The sequence below is a fragment of the Serinus canaria genome, chromosome 1A (genome assembly GCF_022539315.1).
Source record: "Serinus canaria isolate serCan28SL12 chromosome 1A, serCan2020, whole genome shotgun sequence".
NCBI lineage: Eukaryota > Metazoa > Chordata > Aves > Passeriformes > Fringillidae > Serinus > Serinus canaria.
Window position 1 is genome coordinate 61,614,377 of NC_066314.1, and position 24,857 is coordinate 61,639,233.

Here is a 24,857-nt window from a genome sequence, read left to right on the forward strand (position 1 = left end):
CATATGGAGCCTTTCATGAATACACATTGAACAAATTGTAATTCTCTTTGTACATGTCTTCATAATGACATGTTTTCTGGTTTGGACAAAGGTTCCTAGAAGCCTGAATAGGTGTCATGTGTGACATTTACTATGAAGTAAAATAAGGGCCTGGCAGGGGTAAGTGTTATCTAGACAATAGTCCTAGTAAAAATAGTAAGTTTGCAATTATATCTCTATAGTGGATATAAACAAGGTCAAAGCTAACAGCAGGTAACTTTCAAATAGATAAAAAGAAATATTATTCTAGCCAGTGTAATCAGACTGGAGAATTCATCATTGCAATAATCAGAATCAAATGCAGCCGCTGCAATAATTTGAGGGTCTGGATCATTTTATGACTAATTACATTTGTAGCTGTGCATACTATAAGAGTAATTCAATCTTAAGCTAATAGTTGGGTGAGGAAGAAACCTCCCTCTACTTAAAGCATTTTAGAGTTAACCGTGCATATACAGTTCCTTTTCCTCACGCCTTTCTTCAAAGCCTCAGGCATGTGATATGTCTGAAAGCTCAGAAACAGATCAAATTTGTTGATATTCCTTTCCTTTCTCATATACTGTCTGTGTTTCTGTGGCAGAGAAGGAATGTTTTTGTAAGCTACCAAGGAGGAGAATTCTGAACTCTTTAGCTTGTCTCTGGCTCTGCCACTGACTTCTTGTGTGGCATTTGGCAAATTGCTTAATCTTGTGTACTTCCAACTCCCCACCTTTGACAGATTGGCATTTAACAGCCCAGAGATGTTGAGGAAATGAAGTCTCTAAAGTGAAATGAGATTGAAAAAAGAGACAAAAAGAACGCGAGAATCTCATTGCAGTATGCCAAATTAATGTATGAGACTATATCTACATGAGAAGGAGTTGGAAAGTTGAGTCAACTAGAAGTGTGAATTCAGTGTGCACGTGTAGTAAATATTTTCCATGAGAAGAGTCCCTCTTGTTCTAGAAGTGACTGTAGATCTCCTTGAGGGGCTGGTGTAGATGACCTGGGTTATTCATCCTACACTTCATTTGTATAAGTATCCATGCCTTGGTTCCTGTCTCCACTGTTTTGACTAAAAGGTTTCTAAAATCTTGCAGCTTCAATAGTCAATAATTTTTATCTCATTTCAAGCAACGTTTATCCACAGCCAGTTTATATGACTTTGATCTTTTAGTAATGTAGACCTTTATATTAAATAGATATTTTTTTCTCCGTTATAATTCCTCCCAGTACAACTGTAGACAGCAAACATGTCTCCTCCCTTTGGTCTGCTAAAACCAACCTTTGGTTAGCTAAAATGGACTCTCCTAATTATGACTTGTAAGACAGGCCTTCTATTCCCCAAAGATCCTTGTAACCATTTTCTCCAGTTGTTCCATTTTTACTTCATTCCTTTTGAATGTGGCAGCTCATCAAATTTACATGCAGCATTCCAGAGAAAGCCTATCCCAGATACTCTACATCTGTAGTTTCCATCATACTTTTTTCCATCATCTTTATCTTATGGTTAATGCCTCCATCCAGGTTTTTCACTTCTGTCTTATTTTCAAGCATTCACCTGCTACTGCAGAAGTTCTTGGAGTTAACACTGTCTCTCTCTAAGGGCATGAAGCTTTGCTTTCAACTATAGACTCTCCTCTGTTGCAGTTGTTCAGGTTCTTCAGGTCACCCAGTTCTTCTGGTATGACAATCTCAGTCTCTCTGCTTGCTGAGAAAACCATGGATTTCACTGAACTTCCAGAACCATGTACTTCACTGAAGCCTGACTCCCTTTTGTGCCACACTCAGTCCTCCGAACATGGACCAGGATTGACCCTTGAGAAAACTGTGGACTTCCTCCTTTCCTGGCTGTATCTTTTCCTTCTACTCCATCCATACTCACTTCCCTACAGCTTTGATGTTTACTGTTTTTTGGGTTTTTATCCTGATTTTCGTCCTTTTGAGTGTGACAGTGGTTCCCCAGCCACCAGACCAAATGTATAGTGAAATCTGCATGCACCTTTCATTGCTCCCTCACCTAGAAAACATGTTATTTTCCTAAAGAAAGACAGAAAGCACTATATCCCGTTTTCCATTAAGTATTTGCTGTGGAGTGGGCTGCCATGGGGTGCCTGAGGGACTGAACTGGCTGGAGCTGCTCCATCCAGCCATTCCTTTGGGCAGTGCAGGTGCTTTCAACCTGATGTCAAAGACACGTGGTTGGTTTTGTGAGGAAAATCTGAGGACTCAGGGTCCCACACACTGAGAAATCTTGCATGCTATTGAGGTCAGGCTTTCCACTGTGTGTTTTCTTCCTTGGCTCCCCCTCCCTCCAACTCTTCAGTTACCAGCCTATTAGAATCAGCCATTAACCTGGTTAATGGGGAGAAACAGCAAACACCAGACAAGATGATGAGCTTTTCTTAATTCCCATTTGGAAACTCGACTAGTTTAAGCAGTAAATGTCTCAAGAAAATACAAACCTCAGAAAAAGGTCCAAAACATGTCTTGCTTTGGTAATGCTGGCACACTGAGGTGGAGAAGGATGAGATGAGTCCTTCACTATTGAGATGTCTTTGGGGGCAAAAAGGTGGCACCCTGCCAAAGCTGCCGAGGTGGCTTTAAGCTGGCATGCTGAATGGGCCTGGCTGAATTGTATTGTGCCATCTGATCCTTTTGGTGATATGGTTAAGGTGATATCTGGATGCCTTCTTATCCTTTGTGCGATAGGACTTGAACCCAAGAACCTTTGTCCTCTCTGAGTAGGAGAGGTGACAGAGGATGAAGAGGGCAATCAAAGGCAGGGGGTAAGGGCAGAGGGGGAAAGGAAGAGCTCGTGCAAGAGGGGAAATGGGGAAATGGCCATGTTTCAGGGAGGGACTAAAGCTGTTTCACTGAAGTGAGGTAACAGCTCTTAGTGAAGGACAACAAGGACTAATGCAGTGCACAGAAATAACCCGCCCACTTAATTTTTATTAAAGATCTGAACAGGTAGAAGGAAAGAAATTTACAATTTGTTTGGTATTTAGCTCAGGTAATTTTTTTAAAATTGTGTAATGAGAACACTGTCAAAATTTTCATATGCAGATTCAATTAGTGTTCAGTTAATTAGCCTTTACAGATGAGATTAACTTAATTACATAACAGTAACCTCTCTTAATAACTATTAAGGGTACGAAGGCTGCCTTTAATAAATTTAGAAGGGCTACATGTGTTTTTTAAAATCTGAAATGACACACACATAAATTAAACCAAATTACACACAGAGGACAACCATTAATGGTAATGATCAAAGGAAACAAACTATGTACATAGCTCAGAATCAGGCTGCTTAGAAGTTCATGCTGTGTTTCTCCTCTTGTCTGCTGGCATCCTAGTGATTTCACTAGGATTATTACTGGAGCTGATGTACAGTCTGGGGTCATTCCTTCAAAGACGGTTGCAGACTGATACAAGGTTACTTTAATTAAATGTTAGCTTGTGTTAAAAAAAATCATTTTGGGTACTAGGTTAGTAGCAATTTTCTTTTTCAGGTGGTCAAAGGAAAAACGATATGCAAAAGCCCATTGAATGCTAAAAATCTATAAATAACTGTATAGATTTTTTTTATCTCTTGATATGAGGTGTGCACTTGAATAATGATGCTGTGATTATTAATATCACAATGAAACAGAGCATCACATCTGATACAGGGTGATAAAGGTGGAGAATATATGGGACTTGTTATGGGATGTGGTATCTTTGGCTTCCGAGTTGCAAGTTTGAATCGAGGGTGTCTTGGTAAAGTGACTGGCATCAGATAATATCTGATAATTTTCAGAAGGGAGCAACAAAAGAAGCCTTCTTTCCTTAGCTGTTCTTGCATGGGTATTGTTTCCCACATGCAATGAATTTTGATGGGCTCATCATGTCCATCTCCTCGGAGCTCAGTAGCTTTTGTGAGGTTCAGTACTGCAAAATTCAAGGGCTATCCTCATTGCATTCTTTAGGAACTGTTTTGGAGTCCAGATTTTGAGTTACTGTCAGGAGCAGGCATTTGCTGGATCCCAGCTTTGTGGCTCTCTTCAAACCATTTTATCTCATGATCCCGAAGGAGCACAGTGAAGTTCATAAACCACATAATTTGTTTTACACCTGCCCTAAGCAGAAATGTTCAAAGCATCCTCCATACAGTCTGAGTCATTTTCCATTTGAAACCATGAGATCTGCAGGTCTTGAGCAACTAAAAGGCATAGGCTGGATATGCCTCATGTTAAACACCCCAAAAATCAAAATACATAGCTTCTCTCTGAAATACTGCCTCTTTGTGAAAACTTTGGCTTAGTGCCTACAACCATTTTCAGCCAGGAGGAAAGATGACATTGCCGCAGATTTTTTCCTTGCTGTGAAGAACTAGCAAGGTGAATATGCAATGAGGAGGAAATTGCTGAAGTATCTGTCTTGGAGTGGCAGAGTCTATTGAAAAAAAGGAGAGGGGATACTTGAGCAATTTCAGCCCTTTCACGTACGCAGCTCAAGCTGAATCTTCAGCAGTCGGTATTTCAAGAAAAAATGGTTGGCAGTGACCAGACTTTGCTTTGTCTGGTGTAGACCCAAATCTTGTTCTCTTCCGTGGGGGTTGTGCCTGTATCCCTGAGAGCAGGATTTGGCCTTGTGAGTGGTTCTATCCACAGATGCAGCCGATGATACACACTCAGAGGAAGGGGAGAATGCAAATTCCCTGCAGGGAGGCAACCACCAGATATGTAAACAAAGAACCTTCTGGGTGTGCAGCAGTCAGCCCACTTGAGCTGCTGTTTCCATGGTATACCAGATGCTGTAAAATATGCTTTCTTCAGGGGAAGAAGCTTTTCTACCCCTGCATTATCCCATTTAATGATGGACTGACCTCAGGCTGGTACCTCACTGTATGGGCTGCATGTGACTGGTCCCCCTGGCCCCACCCTTTTCTGAGTTGATGATGATAGCTCATCTTCTGCAGCTTCCAAACAAAGAAAACCCTAAGTGATTTTTTTTTTAAGCTTGGAGCATCATTGCTAACTATGCTTTTAATTTTTACTACTGAGTGTTTACTGCACAACAGCTCTTCCTGATGCACATGGCGTCATATCATAATACTGAGTGGTTTTGCTTTCCAGTTTCCTTCTGTTTTTCAAAAAAAGCCAGAATGCATATATTTCCATTTTCCCCTTATTATTCCATTCCTAATCCCCATGTTGCTTTGTTATAATTCCTAGTTTAGGGATCATAAAGCCACTGGGTACAAGTCAGCAGGTGCCATTTCTGAGTTTGCAGATCACACAGTGGATAAATAGGAGGAAAGGAGCCAAATATAGGTGGTTTCTACTCCCATTTTCTTGTAAAACAGCAGCTGATTGTGAGCAGGTGCTTGGTTAGGTCCTAGATACTAAGTACAAGTGCAATTATAAAACATGGACAAGTCTGCCATAATTGGTTGAAGCAAACTAAACTCAGCCAGTGTAAATAAGTTACCAAAAGCTCTTATGAGGCTTGCTGTGCTTGAAACATGACTCAGGGGAGAAGGCGAGGATGTTTTCTGGGTACCTGTCTGCTGGAGGCCGTGTTTGGGGATGATGCTGCAGAACTGGCAGAGCTCTGTGGATGTGGCTTGTCCCCTCACACTGAGACAATGCAGGTTCCTTGGCTTTCCTTATGGCTATTAGGAGCAAACACAGGGGCCTTTTTGTGGCCCCAGCTTCCTCCAGCTGAAAGGCATACTGTGGTGTGTAAGGGATAGGTGCACGTGCTCTCTGCCCTATTTACAGTCCAGCCACCACAGTTCCCTGGGGTCCTGTGTGTGCTGTTGTCTTCTCTTTCCCAGACCTGCTGCCATGGGACCTGCTGCCAGGTGCTTACCAGGCCCTGGAGGAGGCCAGGACAGCAGTGGGTCCCAGGGGTGAACAGTGCAGGCTGGTAGGGGTGAGTGTGTGTGCAGTCTGCAAGGCATGAGAAAGTGGAGAATTAAGGCTTCTTTTATTCCTGAGGATGCTTTCTCATGGTCTTTCCCAGGTTCTTTTAAACTCCTTCTCTTCCCCCATCCTGCAGGCTAGTACTTCTTACTTTAGGGGGGAAAAAAAAAAATGTGTGGTTAATTTTAAGCCAGTGCAATTATTTAGGAGTCCTGGAGGTGGAAAACCAGTTACTGGTTAACAGATCTGATTTGAAATGTGTTCTGCCTGACCCCCTCCACCATGCAGTGAGCCAGAAGCAGTTCTTCCAAGAAGCTGGCTTTCTGGAAGGCTTTTTCACTGAATCATTTAAAGCCTAGGCTTCTTGAAAATGTTAATATCCTGCTGGCTCACTGGAATGCAGCTGGTGGGTACAGCAAGTGCAATACCTATGTGCGTGCTTGCAATCCAAAGCACGGTGAGCAGGCAGGGCTCAGGCTGCAGTGTGGGTGTCCTTGCTGAAGGCTCAGGCTAGGAGGGAAGTGGGCTACGAGGGAATGGGCTGGACATCAGACCTGATTTGGCATTGCCCCACAGGACTGGAAGTTCCTCTGCCGTGCCCGAGCAGTGAGGCTGTGATACAGCAGTGCTTTGCACCCTGGTGGGGCTGTGGCCGTGCCCTGGAGCTGTGCCCTTCGTGGCTGGAAGGGTCAGCTGTGGTTGTGGAGCCTGGGCTTGCTCTCCTGGGCACTGTGGCCAGAGTGTGCCCATGGGCTGAGCCTGCTGGGCCAGCCTGAAATGGCTGCCTGGAGAATCTGACCCCAGGATACCCCCCTGCATCAGCAGACAGCCTTTATGATGCTGAAATCACAGCAGTTGCAGGCTGTGTATCTCTGTAGCAAAAATGCAGGTCGGTGTGAATGTGTATGTGCCTTTTCCCCTCCCACAGTGTCTGTAGGCAAAAGTCTTTTTGAGTTAGCTGTCTGTATTTGTGGTGTTGCAAAGCCTTTGTGCACCTTAGTTTCTCTGTGCTAATGTGTGAGGCTTTTCTGCTTACCTTAGTAGTGAAGAATTTTTCAGGGGAGTGTGTATATTATTTTCAGGAAATATGCATTCTCCTCAGGCTGTCATCTAATCCACCTCTTTTATAATTTTATCTTCAGTGCATTTTCTTACACGTCATCCTGTGGTTTTTGTAGCTAAAGGGGAGCCTAGAGTTCTTCCCTTTAACTAGGGACATATTGTCCTGCAGAATAAAAGTATTGCAAGTCCAGGATTAAAAAAAAAAAGGGGAAAAAAAAGCACAATTGTACTATAAGAATTAAAAAAAAAAATTGAGGGACTCTATGAGAGGAGGACTGTAGGTGGTGGCAAGTGCTTTGCTAATTTGGACAATAAGTTAGCACCCAAGGGTGTCAAGCTGGATCATTACTTTTGGTTACCGGATTTTTGTTTGCTTAGTGTGTCAAAATACTCTCAAAGCATACACACATTGCATGGGCTTGTTTATTTATGCCAGCAGTAGATGTATTTACAGTAGTTGTACTGTTCTAGCTAATATTCTGTGGTATGTTGTAAAAATCAAGAAAGATTCAATATGAGACATAAGCAGTCTACTTTTTTAGTGAATTTTCTCTTAAGAATGAAAATAGATCATGATAATCTGTCTATTAATATAAATGCAGATTAATGCAATCAAATGGGCTACTTTTTCCATAGACAAGTTGCAAACACAATGGAACATGGTCCTCAATATTATGGTTTCATTAAAACAGATTTTTTATTGTTCATTTTCAGGGATATTATATATTTTGCACACCTTCTTTAAATTGATCAATTTGAGTTCATTTAAGACACTAACACTTGAGTATAGTGACAGGTTTATTTAGATAAATGGATACGAATTTTCTTCAATTATGAAAATGAAAGACAGTAAAAATAGTAAAAATTTAAGAAAGAAATCTGCTTACTATTCTGTGGAATGTACCAGCTGACTGCTTTATGCTAAACTCTGACTTGGCAGGTTGGGTTTTTTTTTAAATGATGTGACTAAAACCAAAACAAGATTACCTTGCCATATTCCCTTTTGTGTAATAAGTGATATATTTGTCCCCTTATTAATTTCTCTGTTAGTTTTCCATCCATTTGCATATCTGAAAAAAATTAAGTCAGGACCAAAATGGTGAAGTTAGTTAAAAATAATAAATCAGGAAATGGTAACAAATTTTGGAGAATAAAACATTGATGAAAACACGTTTCATGGCTGTCCAGATCTTTTCTGGGGTTGGGATTTGTTTTTCCAGCCATCCTTTCTAGACTCTGTGTTTGTCACATGTGGACAATATTAGAAGGGTGAAGTTATGAGTTAATACCAGGTTCTCCTGGCTGAGGTTCAAAGCTTTGTGTGAGTGGTAGAAACAGTGTGTAACAGAGCTTCTGCTAAGCAATTCTCTAAAATACTGTGCTTTTTTCTTTCTTCCAGGGGTTTTGGGAAAGCCACGCAAAACTCATCAAAGACTATGGACCTGTTTGTGGGTAAGCTTAGCAGTGCTGTCAGCTTTCTTCTTTCTGGCTCTTGCTCTTTGAGTTTGTTGGGTGGGAGAGGAGAAAATACCAAGATAAGATATTCCTCAAAATGCAGGGTGCAGTGTTTCAGTCTGGGGGACTGAGGTGGAGGTGGTTTGATTACATGCAGCAAGTACTCTTGGCTTATTTTAGTTCAGCTTTTGGGACTGAACTTGATTTTTCTCTCTTTTATTTAATTTATGCACATAAAGTGTAGTCCTTTTCAGAACTGTACAAAGCCACCAGCCTTCAATATTATCTTTTCATCTGCATATTCTTTATGCTTACAGTGAACAGTGGAAATAATAATTTGTCATCTTAAAAACCCCTCAGTTTATGAAATAGTGTGAATTTGGTTCAGCTGTTACTATCTATATTTATGCAAAATTCCTAAACTTAAAATACAATGAGGCACAGATTAGAAATGAGGCATTCCTCTCTCTATAGCTCAGCTGTGCTGTCTTAGCAGTTGGTTAGAAGTAAAGAGGGTTTAAGCAGTATATCCTTCACAGAAGCCCTTCCACATTTCCATGAATGTAATTTCTGTTCCAAGAACTACTTACTTTCCAGTTGTCATCATTTTAAGTGGAAATGTATTTGTCCCCTAGTATCTTCCATTGTTGTGGTCAGTTGGTGTTTGTACCATAACTATTATTTCAATACATATGTGTTGGGCAACATCCACAAATTATAAAAATATCATTTTTTTTCTTTCCAGTGGTCTGCAAGGAGTTTAAGATAGTTGTAAGAGAGCACCTGTGAATGTCTGTGTGTATACATATTTGATTACAAAGGATACCAATGAGCTCTCTATGTTGTCCCAGCAAAAAAGCTCTAGCAGAAGGAAGTCAGGCTCAGGCATTTGATGCTTCAGTCACAGCCACCTTGTGGCATTTATGCTCAGCCCTAAGGACAAAGTGCTGCAAGAAGTGATGGAAATAATGAATTCCAAGGGCTAGGTACTTGTCTAGGAGGAAATAATGCAGTGTCTTGGCTGGCTGGGAATGGGAAAAGATATTCATTAATGCTGTGGCAATTTGTATGTTGTGTAACAAATGGAAAGTGACTGAGGCTTATTATCTCTGTGACCTTTGGTGTGATGCCCTTAAATGACAATAATGTAAGAACACTGGCATTTATTCCTCAGTATACTTCCCTCCTTATTAATATCATGCTTATTTTTTCTCTAAGCTGAATTTGAGACAAGTTGCTATTTAGTCATCTGTCTGCTCAGTCAGCCAGGCAAGGCTATGTCACTGGAGAAAGAGATGTATAATTACAGTGTGTGAGCAGATAGAAAGTTTTATTTCTGCAATCCACTTGCAGGCTATTAGGGAATGGAACCTCTGTGAGACTTGCACAGACTGCAAAGCTGGATGATGGTGGTCGTGGTCAGCCAGGATAGTTCTGACTCTTTGGGATTCTCTAGGTGGGAAGAGAGTTAGCATAGGTAAACTTCATTTATTGCATGCATGGAAAACTCAATTAGTGAGGGATCACAGAGGCTGGCAGAGAAAAAAATGCTGTTTTTTCATGTCTCCCAGGAAAACAAAGCTGGATGCAAACAATGCTGTGTTCAAGGTAAGGTCTATTTGTGGTTGAAGTAGGATGTTTTAAAACCTGGCTTGCAAGCTGCTGTTCAATAGGTGGGGCATGTGTCAGGGGGTATTTATCACAGTCCTGTCAATTAAAGAAATTCTTTCTCCTTCCCTATGAGTCTTCAGTGTGATTCTTTCTGTGGTTCTTTGAAACAGGCAAGTAAATGGTAGGTGTGTTTATGTGTATATTCCCAGCAAAGTATTGGATCTGGCAGATGGAAGATGTGGCATTTTTTCTTTTCCCAGATTGAAAACTGCTTTCCAATAAGCATAAAGAGCAATGATCTTTATTTCTACAGTGGTGAAGTGAGTTGAATACAAATCTTTGGAACTGAAGCCTTTTTTTCTTCCTAAGGTCACTTGAATAGTCTGAATGATACCATCACAACTGTTTTCTTTTGTGTGTGAATTGGTTTCCTTGACAACAGGATGTCAAATCAACTTTTCAGCTTTAATCAAGTCAAAACAATATATCCCTTCCATTCCAAAAGGCCTCAAGTCGAAGAGAATTATTTCAAGTAAGGCTTTTGTAGGTCACAAAAGCTTTTTTTTTCCCTTTGCTCCTGTGTGCAAATCCAAAGGAGAGGTGATGGTACTGATATTTTATAAAGACAGACAATGCAAATAGTCATCAGTTGTGAGTTTGTGCTGTGAAAACTGTTTGTTTTCATACAGAGGTGGCCCACGGTGGAGGCCAAGGCAGAAACAAACAGCTCTGGTTTGGTGCAAAAGCAGAGATGGAGCATTTCTATTCAACAGGGTAATCCAAGCCACTGATGTGACTTTTGTGGAGGTCCTGCATCAGTGGAAATCTTTGATTTAGCTATAATTTGGAGTACCTCCTATAAAAATCCTTCCTCTAAAATATGTGTGTTATTTCTCCATAACAAAAATGGAGTTGAAAACAATCCTATTTGGAAAACAGTGTACTAGTACTTAATAAGATGTGGCTTGAATATTCCCTTTTTCACATAAGAGTTCTGTAGGAAAGTAGCCCTGTTTGCTGTGGAAATTAGTGACTTACATCACTCATTTTTTGGATGAATATTGATGCTATGTTGCTTTATCCTCACCTTCCCCATACCCAGTTGTTCATTTCAATTGTAGGTTAATAGCTGCTGATTGGAAATAGGTGATAAAAGCAGACAGGGAAATAAAGAGGGACAACATATTTTATGAAATCAGAAAAGCAACTTCTACAATGTGAGAGCAAGTTAGTTTTGCCTTCTATATGCATCTGATATGCATTTGACTGCTCTGCTGCTATTGCATCATTATGGCTTTACAGAACTGATTTGGACTAAAAGAAATCTACCAAAATAATAATAATAATATTATTGGCCCAACAACATACTACCTGTGATTGTAGAAAATATGACACAGCCCCAAGTGGGCAGTTAATTGCTCTGGGATGGAGGAATTTATTCTGCCTTGGCCTGTAGCAGTGCATTTGGACATGGGGAAGAATGTAAGAGGTCATAACATAGACCTCACTGTGTATAACCAAAGAGTGAGAACAAATTAAAATTCAGTGCCATTTGTGGGGTGACGCTCTTTCTTCATGTTGTTTTGCATCTGAAATAGCTTGCAGCAGGTCAAGCCCTATTCTTACTCTGCCTTGACTTGGACATTCAACTTCAGCTTGCTGTGATAGGTCTGATGAGGTCTGTAGTAGAGGCTCTGGTTTGTCAGTGTGGGGGCTTGGGGCTTTCCCCTTTTGTGGATGGGAGAGGGATGTGCATTTCTGGGATTTGGGCATGTGGAACTTGATTCAAAGCCTTTTTCTTTCTTCTGCTGTCATGAAATGCTTTGGGACAAACCTAAGGTAGACAGGGCAGGATCTCCTCCTGCAGGGAACTGATGTCTTCATCATGAGCTGAATTTAACTGAAGAAACAATGCCTTTATTGCTATTTTAATGCCACAAAGTTTTTAAGCCCTCTATTTCTAGCCTCATTCTGCTTTCTGTGGAAAAAGTGATTCCAGGAAAAGTATTCTCAACTTTGTTTCTCAAGGCTCATGGAAAGAAATAACTCAGTTTTATGAAAAAAATGTGTCCTGTTTGATTTCCTCTTTTGCACTGGGTGGGGGGGGGGGAGGTCTACTGTACTTACTACCTCTTATGGGGTACTTCCTTTTTTTGGTATTTTAAGAAATTTACTTTTTATATTTCAGATAGAAGAAATCATACCTGGACAATGATAGGGAAAACCAAGCTTCCTGTTGCTGTTTTATAGCTCCTCCATAATCTCTGTTACCCATGTAACCTGACAGGGAATTTTGGTAGCCTCACTTGCCTGGATTTTTTTCCTTAAAGAGCAGTATATTTTTGGCTGATGTCAGGTCTTCCATGTTTCATCAAGATTTATTTTCTTCTCACTGCTTTCTCCTTTATGTGTTGTGGTAAGGTTCTTTGACTCTATAAGATTGTTGACCAGCCCCAGAATTGCTGATGTGGGTTAGAGCTATCTCTTTCTTCCATTAACTACCTGCAAATTGTACAGTACAGCAGAACCCTAACTTTGAGTTCATGAGTAATCACATTAAAGTCAATGGTATTGCTCAACATGCTTCAAGTTAACCAGAAGTCTGTCTACCTTGCTGAATCAGGGCCATAAAAAACCGATTGCATTTGTGCCTTAAAAATATTTTTAGTGCTGTTGGTACACATAAACTCCTAGTTCTATTGTTCCTGGAAGAAGTTAATGGGGAGAAAAATATTTCTTCTCCCACTCTACCCTCTCTTTTGATAGCACTTTGCATGTAGACAATTTAGTTGCTCTTCTGTGAAATTTGTTAGCCATTCCCTCTGAAGTGGAAAATATTATTGCATGAATGGGCAGAGCAATAGGACAATCTTAATGTTTTTAAGTTAAACTTTCAGGAGCGTTTCTTTTAATTGCTATGAGAATTTGTAAACAGTAACCTATTTTTAAAAAATTGTTTTCAAAAAAGGACTGAAACCCAACAATACTCCTGGGCAGAAACTCCAGGGCAGAATTCATGGTGCAATGCTACATCTCCATCTGAATTCCCACAGTTAAACATAATTAGGTATTGGTTATATTTGGCTCCAGTGGTTAAATCAAGCTGCTGGAACAAGTCTTGTGAGTTACTTTTGGTTATACCATCACCAGTTTCTCCTCTTGTTTCTGGAGTTAATTGGTCCTGAAAACATAGCCTTCTGTGGGACTGATGCCTAAAGACTTGCCCCAAAGGTGGCATACCCCTCTGTTCTGAGAGCTGGGGTCTGTGTCACTGTACCAGGTGGAATTGTTTTTGTGGCTGCCTGGTCACTACTGGAGTATTTTACATTCTGCACATGCAGACCTGTGGGCTGCAGATTGTTGGCAAAATTTACAGTAAATTAGTTGACCAGTTTATTTCTGGCGCGTTTCAAATGTACTTAGGTCTCTGGAACATTGCAAATTGATACCTCATGTACTAGTGTTGTCCAAGGTATTTATTGATGAGCACCTCACAGCCATGGACAAATCTGCTGTGTGGACTGTGACCTCCCAGGAGAACTGTGCAGCCTGAGCTTGTGTACTCTATGATGGTTCTTGCCTTGGTACTGTAGCCTCTGGCTGCCCCAGGGAGGTCCAGGGACATTTGTGTTCTGTGTATTCACAGACAGAACTCAAAGGCCCATCACAATTTTACAGTTCCAGCCCTCAGTGCAGGCAAAGCCATTGGGATCGAAACCTTTGGTGGACTCTTCTGTGTGCAAATCTCTCCCACTTCTCTCGGAGGCTCCAGGTGCTGCCCTGGGGTGGCTGAGCTGCAGGCATGTGCTCACTGTTGTGCTTTCTCCCAGATTTTCTCCATCCAATCCCTCTGTGACTCTACTGCAGCTGTTTAAGCCAATGTAAGTCAAAGACTTGATGTCATCTTTTATACCTCTGGAAAGAGAGTGTGAAATACAAGCATATGAAACAAACAGGATTTTATGTGCTCTTGGCAAGGCAACAAAGGACACTGCCTGTCACCTGCGTGACGTTCCTGATGCTTGTGTCTGTGCTCATGGCATGTACAAACTGCTGTGACCATAGCTCCAGCAAATGACTGTTTGTGCACAGGAACATCTCCTGCTTGGAGTGGCTTCACTGACAGATTTGGTCAGACATGGAACAGCTCTGAGAGAGTGGCCAAAACTCTGTCAGCACCTAAGATTGACAATGGAAGCAGGAGCAGGCCCTTGTACCATATCTAAGCATCTGGGGAACCTGATTAAATCTTGGTCTGCTTCTGTGTGTGTGTACATATAGCAGCCTTGGCTAGGAGAAGGTTTCACCTCCATTTCCTCCTGCAGAAGTGTTTCCTTTTGGTTCCTTGCACACTGGTACTGTGCAGCATTTAGCTGTTGAAGCACAGTCCTGGTGAGCTTCATCCGAGGAGTATTTGGAAAGTGAAGTTTCTTTTGAAAACGTGCTGCCTGAGGAGTGTTTTAAAGCTAATATACAGCACAGGTGATCTTTGATCTCTGCTGCCTGCTTCTTTGCTAATTAATGGTTAAAATGATAGTTTTAAAGGGAATGAAACTGCTGAACAGATTGCTTCTTCTTATCATGTTACACCTGCATACCACAATGTGTCATCCTCATTTCAAGGAAGGGGGAGGAAATATTCTGAGTTACAAAAACTAGTTCCTTAGACACAATTTCACATTGCTCTACCACCTTCATTATCTACTGGAGCCTGTTCAATGTTTTAACAAGCTGTAAAGTCCACCTTGTAATTTCCTCCCTACCCTTTTCCACCATTTGGAAATAAGCAGGCGGAGAGCTTCCAAAAGACTGAAAAATCTGCGGCATTATTTCAATATATCAGTCCTAGGAACAGCACCGTTGTAGATTTTGCTGTGCATATTAAATGCTTTCATTAGAATTTCCTACAGCACTCCAGAAGTATTGATGCAAACCTAAAGCAGATACATGCAATATGCAATGTTCAGTAGCTATTAATGGTCTCTGCCTTCACTCGCTATGTATCTGATTATAAACTGGTGTTCCCAGTGCCATGCATGGTAATTTTTTAATGCATTTCTTGAATAATTTCCCTTCAATATGTGTAGAGGGAGGCAAATGTATCACACCTCCCAGTGTGTGTGTGTGTGTCCCCTTTCTTGGCAGCCTTTGAAGCAGATCAATTTTAACACTCAGTTCAGGAACTTCTCCTGCCTGCCTTGGTCACTACACAGGAGAGCCAAATTAATCTCCAGGTCACTCCCTAATGCCAGTTTCCCTTCTTTCTGGCAGCCCAAAGAAATCCAAAAGCAGCTTGTTACTGTATTGTGTTATGAGAAGCACTGAGCAAAAGGGATTTCCTTTTTCCACCGATCCCATGCAGGGTCTGGAGAAGGATGCAGAGCAGAACTGCAGATCAGCAGGCTGTTGGATGTTCCTGTTGTCTGCAAGCCTAGCAGGAGCTAGGACAGGCTGGAGCATCCATGGCTCTGTCCCTTTCTCATGCCACTGGCTAGGAGCCCCAGGATGCAGGTGCTGGTTAGAGCCTCTCTGCCCATGCTGGGGAGCCCTTAGACAGGACCTCATGGGGCCTCTGCCCCTTGGGCTACCAAAGCATTGCAGAGCAATGGATTTGGGATGTCTGTTACTTAGTTTCTTAAAAATAGTGAGTAGTGTTTTCCTTTTTTCTTAAAAATAGTGAGTAGTATTTTCCGTTGTGAGGATGACTACACTTTGCAGGTATCTACAGAGGTGTTTCCTATCAGGTTGTTCAATTGTTGCCACTGCTTTGTTGGGGTTTGTTCTGGTTTTGTTTTTTTCCATCAATGACCTTGATTTCTAGGCTCTGTGTTTATGGTTTTCATACTTCGTTCCCTCACCCCCTAAATATTTGCTTTGGGTTTTTCTTTCTCTTCTCTCCATTGTCTTTAGCTCTATGCTATTTTTCCTCCATGCTCTGATTTTTATTCCTCCCTGTTTTTCTTACTCATGTTGAATTGAAAACAGTAACATGACCTGACAATTTTAACATCATTCCAAGATTTTTATGTAATTCCACGAATCTCTTCATTACTTTTTTATTGTTTTGTCATGTACAGGTTTTAGATTTTCTCTCTATCTTATTAGTCTGGGGATCAGTTTTAGTCTACTAAATTTTATTAATAGAAAGGGGAGCAAAATATCTCCCTTTTCTTTGTTGGTTTGGCACCATCCTAAAATTAGTCTTTTTCTGTTTGACTACCTCTTTTCTTTTCCTGGAGGGTCTGCTTTATGTCAGACCTGTTGGCACTGAACTGGGTATGATTTCATCAGGCAATAGGCAAAAGTTTATCCCACTGCAGAGGAAGAAGTTGTTTTCAGCTGTTACTATGTTCATTCTTCTTTTCCTGTCTTGGGGAGCATGGGATGCGCCACCTGGGGATCGCCCTGGGGATTGTGAATGTTTTTTCCCTCCAGTAAATTTAGTGGCTAAACCTGAAGTCTGGTCTTGAAGGAGGATTTGTTTTAGTCATACCAATAAAATTCTACAGGAATAATTAGAAAGCTGTAGTGATGACAAAGAAGCCTCCCTTGCAGGGACACAGCAGCTCTGCAAAGACAGTCACTGCATCAGGGAAAAGACTGACCATGTCCTCCAGCAATTATTGGGGTACACTCCAATAGGAGTTTTTTCTAGTCTAACTTTATTAAGATTAAAATCTTGTCTGGTCCCAGAATCTCCTCTCTACCCCATGCAAAAAAGCCTGAAAATGGTGGTGTGGACCTTCAAGCTGTTGTTTACTTCAGCACAGCTCGTTACAGGCATAGAGTCATGACTATTTGAACATCTTGACCAATGTTTAGGACTTTCTCATGTTATATAACTTCAGTTTTTGGATGATGGTACCTACTGAATAAAATTAGGTTTTGCACAGCAAATCTGAAGACATACCCAGATCTGTTAAAATAGTTTACAGAAAAAGGAGTGAGTTGGGAGCAATGTTCTGACTCTGTAAGGTCTAGCAGCAGGCATTTTATCACTCAGCAATAATCCAAGCTTTTCTGTCAATGTTGGAATCTATTTTATTGAAAAAAGATCTTGGCAAGGACACTGGGGATTTGCTGCAGAGTCTTTCAAAGTGACATTATGAGAGGATCTTGGTTCTTTGGGACCTTTTATTGTATGGAGCATCTTATGAAATACTTTGTGTGAAGGGCCAAAGTAAAATGTTACCAAAGCACCCTAACAATTTTATATGTTCACCAGCTGTCCATTTAGGCCAGTAGGAAATAAGCTATGTTTGGGGCAGGAGACAGAGAAAGTAGGTCTCCAAGTGCAGTACAGAGACAAATGTTAAAGTAGGTCAGATGGTAATGTGACATCACATGGAAAGGCATTAGTTTTTAAATATTAAATTCCATTAAAATAATTAAAATTTTTATTTTTGAAATAGTGATATATATTACAAAATGGGAAGATTAATATTTGAAATACCTAAACTTATTCTTACTACAGACTCATATTTTCTCCTGTCTCACTGGCATTTTATTTGCTTTCATCCTGTAACTAATACCATTGGATTTTCAACATTAGTGAGGAACAGAAGTTCATGAAAAAACTGTAATTTTCAATCTGTTCATTTCTTTAGCAAAATATTTTAGCAACTATATAATTTGTAAGCCTTGGAGCAGACCCGTTTGATACACCACTGTGTTTTTACCTGCCCATGGGACTGCTCTGGGCATTGCACTCAGAGAATTTCCCAGTCTTGGCCCCCTCTGGGCTCACCATTTTGGATACTGGATTTCTGCAGGCAGCTGCACTCTCAGAGGCTGGCACCTCTGAAATCCACAGGCTGTCCCTGCTTCCAGAGGAGTGGAAGCAGCAGGTTACACTGAGGTCAGAGGATGAGGGGTGTTGCTGGCAGTACTGACCCTGCCATGCAGGCAGCATTGCCTATATACTGGAAGATCTCTGCTGGATTTAAAAGGCTCCAGGTGAGAAGTGCATAATCAATAATTGCAAATATTAAAAGTGGTGTCTTGTGCTTTCCTACCTTTTCCCCCTTGCTTCTTTGCCTACAGGACACGAAGCATCTGAATCCCCCAGACAATTGCTCATGCATTTACATTTTCATTTGCTTGGTTTATAGCAGGATTGTTCCAGCTTTTGGGAGGGGCAGCTATCAAAGATGTACAGGCACTGCCACTGTGTTTTATTGTTCCAGTCTATTTTTCCCTGTGAATGTAGGTGGGAGTTTTTCAGTGGGTTGGTTTTGTGCTTTTTGCTTTCTTTTTCTTTGAAGAATTTATAACCCTTTTATTGTCAGTCTTCAATCATTTTTGATAGATCAATATATTTACTTCAATGATGGCTCATCCTACAACTGTGCTTGTATTTTTTTTTTTTTGTGCTTTGTTTATGGGGGTTATTAATAGATTCAGGGCCTTGTATCTCTGCTATACCTCTGTCATTGCATGAGGATCAAGTTGCTTGAAATTGACCCAATACACTTATATTTAGAAGGAATATGAGGTGTTTACATTGGTCTGTCTTCAAATCTACTGTTTTCCCCCCTTTCTCTAAGTAAACTTTGAGCAATTAGAAATGCTGGTTTTTTTCAGAACTGTTCTCAGAAATCTTAATCAGAACTAGTGGTGTTTCATGTACATTGAACTCTTTGGAGACAAGGGTTCTAGGAAACTGTTCTAGCAGACTCCAGAGATCCAGAGGGTTTGGGGAGTAGCATAGCAAGGCAGAATGGTGACATGGACTCAAAAATGCAGCAGGTCTGTGGGAGTCCTGTGGTCTCCAGGCAAGCAGCTGAGGCAGAGAGGAGAAATTCTTGAGTCTACTTCTCACTCGTGTCCCCAGGCAGCCAGATGTGGGCCTGGGACAGCTGTTTAGTGCAGCTGTGAAGAGAGCTCACGCATGTGTGCAGAGCAGTGTCAGTGTGATTTGCTGTGCTTTAGCTGGGGGTCAGTAGAAGGAGTGGGTGAACAGGGCTCACCAATGAAGGTGAGAGGATATGGCTGTGGGAGAGAGGGCTACAGGTACTATTCCATCCCCAGGAATCTGGGTTGTTTCATTATAAAGTGATTTCTATGCTATTTGTTATGCAATTGCCCCTTTTCTCCCACCACAAAGAAGGGAGCAGCAAAGGAAGTGTGTTTGTTACAACTGATGATATGTAGAACATGGTAAATGGAAAATAGGTCAACTAGGCAGTGCTCTCACTAGTATTACAGTTTGAAACATGATCTGTGTCTTATGACTACACATTAAATATGGGGGAAAAAAATCCTGAACCTGCATGGATTTTAGTGAGGTTTTAATAATGTAAACCAGGTGAACATATTAGCTGTTTGTAGGATGCAATCCCCATAGCTGCCTTACCAGAACCACATACACCCTGGGGTTTGGTACATTCATTGTTAGGCTGAAATAATTTGCCATGTTATGAAAGCCGTGACTCAACTACCTCTCAGCAGCACGGTGTCCATTTGTAACAGCAGATTTTCCTGGAAGTCATTACTTTGGAGTTCCATTGTCAGCTGTTCACATCATTCCTGCTCTTCTCATCCTTTGTGGTAGATTTGCTCCTTGTTGTTAGTGAGGATGTTACACAAGCTATCAGGTTTTTCTGTTATTTTCTTTTCTATCTCTGTTGAATTGCAGTTTCCTTTGTCTTCTGTGTGGTGCACTGAAAGAGGTTAGGAAATTTATCACGGTTATTTTTAATGGGCTTTTAAAGTCCCGCACGACACAGATTGAATTGATTCAGGAAAATTTCCTGGAGCTGTAGCATTGTTCTATTAAAAATAATTTTATCATCGCAATTTTTCTGTAAGAAAATACATCTATTTTTCTTCTTCTGTCCTATAACAAAACCCTGCTTTCTAATGTTTCTGCATGGTCAGATATTAGCCGTTTCCCTAGATAATTTAGGTTGGCCATGTGTACTGCTAGCAGTTTTATTGTAAAGAATTCTGCTAGTGGTTTTATGATAAATGCATCAAGCATTGGGAAATTACTTTTATTAGTGTACATTTAATAATGCATTAACAAAATAAATGGGTTTGTGTGTGTGTTTATCTTGAGAATGTATAGAAAAAGTACATGCTGCTATAGGTAAAAAAAAATTAATCTTTCCTGTGTGCATTTTGTATGCTGTAGCATAAAAAAGTCCATTCCCAAGAGGTCAGTAGGTGGTTACCATATATTTTTCCTTTGTTTAGACTTTTTTTTTAGGCAGCTCGTGCAAGAAAAGCAAGTCCCAGTGACTGTCCCCCTCATGGCTTGTCTGACAAGCCTCTCCTTCCCTGAGTAAGGCTGTCCATTGTTGGCTGGGATCTGTGTCTTTATTGCACACAAACCAAATGAATGAGTGGCTCGTGGCTTCCACCTTAGGAAACCCTGATTTCACTTGCTTAAACTCCAGGTATTTTCAGGCTAGTAACCATGATCAAGTCGAGGTGTCACTTCTTATTCTTCAAGGTGGTCTACTGCATGTGTAGTTACATGAAATTCAATTTGGCTTACTCATTCCATCATGCTATGTTCATGATGCAAAAAAAAAAAAAAAGTCTGTTGAGTCTTATCTATTATTGAAGAATTAAAATATTCTAATATCAAGACAGTATTATTTCAGAAATGCCTGCATCTGCATTAACATAAGCAGAGCAAAGGTATTAAGAGGGATGGTGTACTGTATAATGTAACTCTCTCATTGATTTAAGATCAAAATTATACATTACTGTATAATGTAACTCTCTCATTGATTTAAGATCAAAATTTAAGATCCAGTAAGAAGGAGTAGACTGAAAGAAAATTATGTACATGTTTATTTCAGATACATTGAAAAATAAAATATTGTTTTGTCCACCACTGCTGATCCTATTTACAGGAGGCAGATAAGCTGTCTTGCCTATAAAGAATTGAAGGATATAGTGCAGAATTAAAATAAACAGAAACAGCCTACTGATTTTGAATGTCTCTGTTCTGAATGCTGCTTTTGAAGATATGTATGAGGACATGTCTTTTTCTGAGAGTCTTTTCTTTCCTTCAGGGCTAAAGGGGCTAAGTTTTCTCACAAAACTGGAGAAGCGAAGAACTCCAGTCACACTTGAGTTCTGGCCATGATAAGTGAAGCATAGATGAGATAAAGCTTGCAGAAAGGCAGAGTTATGGATGGCTTTTCTGTGTACCCTGATGTCACGTCAGGGAGGAAAAATAATACAAACTTCAATTTTATCATGGTCAGAATGGCTTTGAGGGGCAGCAGTCAGATCACACGGGTTTTGCTTTAGTCACCCTGGAATGTTTGCTTCTATGAAGTTTAGTGATGGGTGTGTAACTATAAATTTTATTACATGTCTGCTTTTATTATAGTCAACCTGCTTTATCGCCTGCTGTGTCTTGTGATGTTGTAGCATCACAAATTATATTTAAATCCTTTGACCACCTTCCCATTTCATTTTCTGTGCATGGTCGCCCATATGCTCTCCTTTTGCCTCCTGTCCCCAGAATTTTCTTGGATCCTGAACTGTGACACACACATGCTCCCCTGTTTTCTGGGACACAGGATCCTCCTTGGCTCCATGGATGTGTGTTCAGGTAGATCCCCCATCACTGGAAAGCAGCCCTGCATTGCATTCCCCTCCTCCACATGTTCTCTCAGCCATATTATTCAATGTAGCATCACAGTCGTATCCCTCATCTTCACAAGTGTGCTGCTCTGTCTCCATTTATCTTGTATGAAATGGCTTTAGCCCTGCCAGGGTAATGCTGCCTGTTGTTTCCCAGAAATTGCTCACCTGTCTGTCAAAGGAAGCTGCGTAGAGCTCCTAACTAGAAATCAGGATAAGCATTCAGCAGATCCCTATCCCTTCCTTATGTGGGGAGGAAAAAAAAAAAAAGGAAAAACAGTTACCCTTGCTTAGACTATGTACCATTGTCTGCTTACCCTCCTCAGCCATCTTGTAAGTTTTTTTCTTTTCATTCCACTGTAAAAATTGGTAGCACTGTTGAATATAAATAATAGGCTCATACAAGTCCATAAAAATGAACACTCTGTTCATAGTAGCAAGTAAAGTTTGGAGACACAGAAAGTTTCCTATCTTCCAGAGGTAGCCTTCCCTAGAAATTATAATCCGCTGTTCTAGAAAAAGTAACCTAATGGTTTTTCCCTCAAGGTATGGCAAAGGAGCACTTTAGTAGTGAATTAGGCGCAAAGAACAGGAGATGAGACTGTTTTCACGCTGCATCCCGAGAAGCCCCAGAAAGGCCAGGCACAGAAATATGCTGAAACCCGCAGGAAACGCCTGCTGTCACATGCGGCCAGTCAGGCACAGCGCGCTTTAGCGAGCGCAGACAAAACAAGCTCTGGTGAAAATACCACAGTCTAAACAGAAGTAACAAAACACAGACTAATACAGCCCAACTTGATGGGAAGCACCATGGGAAAAGATTTAGAAACATTGTTCTGGCGCTCTTGCTGAGGTGAAGAGCTGTGAGGACTTTGCGCGTCACCCGGTCACAACAGCCCCACGCAGGAGCAGTGACTGGTTTCTTGCTAATATCACAGCACTTCTCATTTCCAGTAGCATCCTGTAAAAGCAGCGCCTTATTTACAGCTTTCATTTGGCATTAATGAAGTGGAATACTGATGTAGCTAATCAGCGCTAGTGGTGTGATGCGAGCATGCGGAGCGGCGGCGGCGGCAATCATCTTAGCCCGGTTGGCAGGATAAAAATAACCCCTGCCAGCGCTGGGAAGAGGCAGCTCCCCGGCTGGGGAGGAGCACAGCCCACCACCCCATGGCTCTGCACTGCCCTGGAACCCAGCTTCTGCTGCAGCCCACCTGAACAGAGAAAAGAAACAACTGCTATCCCTCTCCATCCCTTTTGCTGCTTCTCTCCCCAGCCCTTGACTGTGGGCTTGAGTTTCTGTATTTGTGCTTAGGTCTGGACTCAGATTGCCTCTAAAAACCAAATGGATATAGATTGCCAAATATGCTGTATAATTCAGAGGTTTGTTTTTTTTTTTTTTTCCCTCTTTGTGCACTTTGTGAGCTTAATTTAATCTCTGTCATTTCTTATATGTGGGTAAATGTCATCTACTTCATTTCATGAATGAATTAACACAGCCATACAGAGCCCGTGTCTCCGGCACTGCTCACTTGGTCGGGGGAAGGGATTAGTGAATGTGTGTGACACCCTCAAGTTGCTAAACCCTGAGGTTAGAGATGCTCAGAAACAGATTTCATTTGCACCCTGGTATAAGTTACTTGAAAGACTCTACCAACTCTGTACATTATGACCTCAATCAGCCTTCCTTCTCTTCTTCAACATTAAATATATTACTTTCATACCACAAGTCCCTACTACACCTGGCGAGGGAGAAATTCCTTTAAAGGTAGCTGTGCTTTTAGTGGTGACTAGAAGATAAATAATCCCAGAATTTTCTTCCTTCTTTTTGATACTTCCTTAAGCATGTCAGAAGGCAGAGGCCTTCTGGCAAGGTGTGAGTTTGAGATAGCACAGAGGTTCTTGGAATGTAGAAGACAGCACTTTTAATCCCAGGTGTGTGGACAAAGAGTTAGGTGCATAACTGTACAGAGCAGCACAGGAAGTATGTGTGAGCAAGCATTTTATGTTACATGATATTTTCATTGCACCCAGGAATTAAATTAATAGACCTATGTGTTTCTTTTGAAGATTTCACAACATGGAAAGGAATGTACTTCATTGAAAAAGGAAATGAAGAACAATTTATTCTTAAATAGAAATGAGTGTGGCCATGCTTCTTTTTTTAGTCTCTGGATGAGGGGTGTGTGTTGGTAAAGCTGTGCTTTGAAACTTTTCTCTGTGCCTGAGACTTCTCAGTGCTTCTAGGGCTTCATTTTCATGTGCAGTAAAACCTGTTTCTAAGGTGTTGTGGTTTTGGGGTGGTTTTTTTTGGTTTTTCTTCTCTTAAGTGTTAATGGGTGTTTTGTGGTTCTCTAATCGGGAGATACTCATCTTTAGTGAGTGCTTTATAAAAATAGTCCAGGGAAGCACCTTGCTGATTAGAGTCACAGCCCAGGATGCAGAACAAGTGGCACAGGAGTTAGTCCCCAGCCTTTCCAAAGAAAGCTGGAATGCAATTTCCAGGTGTACATAGCAGCTGAGAACCTCTGCTCCCACAGGGTGTCAACAGAAGAAAGAAAGGTGATTGCTGGCAATTCCCATTTCCTCCATTACTGACTGACCCCCAGTCCCTCAGATGGAAAATGGAAGATGTTATTTGTTTTCCCTACTTTCACTTCAGGTTATTTAAGTTGTGGGCTCTACAGGCCTAGAATAAGATTTCTGAATATCTCCTGTCAAATTAGGATATGGGGCTCTTGGAGACCTTTAGCTGCTAATATAACACAAATAATACTCATGGTACTCGACAAATTTGTCCCACTCCTTTCCTTTCCCCTAGCCCAAGCTAACCCTTTCTGTGCAGATTGTGTTTGGGTTTTGCAGCTGTTCATTATGTATTGCTTAGTCCTCCCACATCTGAATTGCCTTCGAGCACTGGAAGGGGACAGTGCTATGACAAATCAATTTGCTGGCCTCTGAAATAATTAAGTAAGTAAGGCAGGGCTTCAGGCCCATTTTAAACAAGCATTGTGCTGTTTGTTTTCATGTTTCTCTGCCTGCAATGGAAGGGTGTCTCTAAACAAAAGAGGCAGAGTGATCGAGGAACTTCTTTTAAGGAAAAATTGCCTAAGGAAATCAGCCTTTTCCCACTGTATCTCTGTGTCTTTGTACACCTCTCCTTCTCCCCCCACTGCCTTTTTTTTTTCTTTG

At 41.1% G+C, this 24,857-nt stretch overlaps 1 protein-coding gene across 4 annotated transcripts in view; it reads left to right on the forward strand.

Annotated features, from left to right (window-relative positions):
* The window catches only part of TBXAS1 (thromboxane A synthase 1), a 239,627-nt gene that overhangs the window by 83,396 nt on the left and 131,374 nt on the right, over window positions 1-24,857 (forward strand). For all 4 annotated transcript variants that reach the window (XM_030238652.2, XM_050970055.1, XM_009094179.4 and 1 more), the window contains exon 4: window positions 8,392-8,444. In XM_030238652.2, the coding sequence (XP_030094512.2) occupies window positions 8,392-8,444 (53 nt within the window). The remainder of the gene's footprint in view (window positions 1-8,391; window positions 8,445-24,857) is intronic.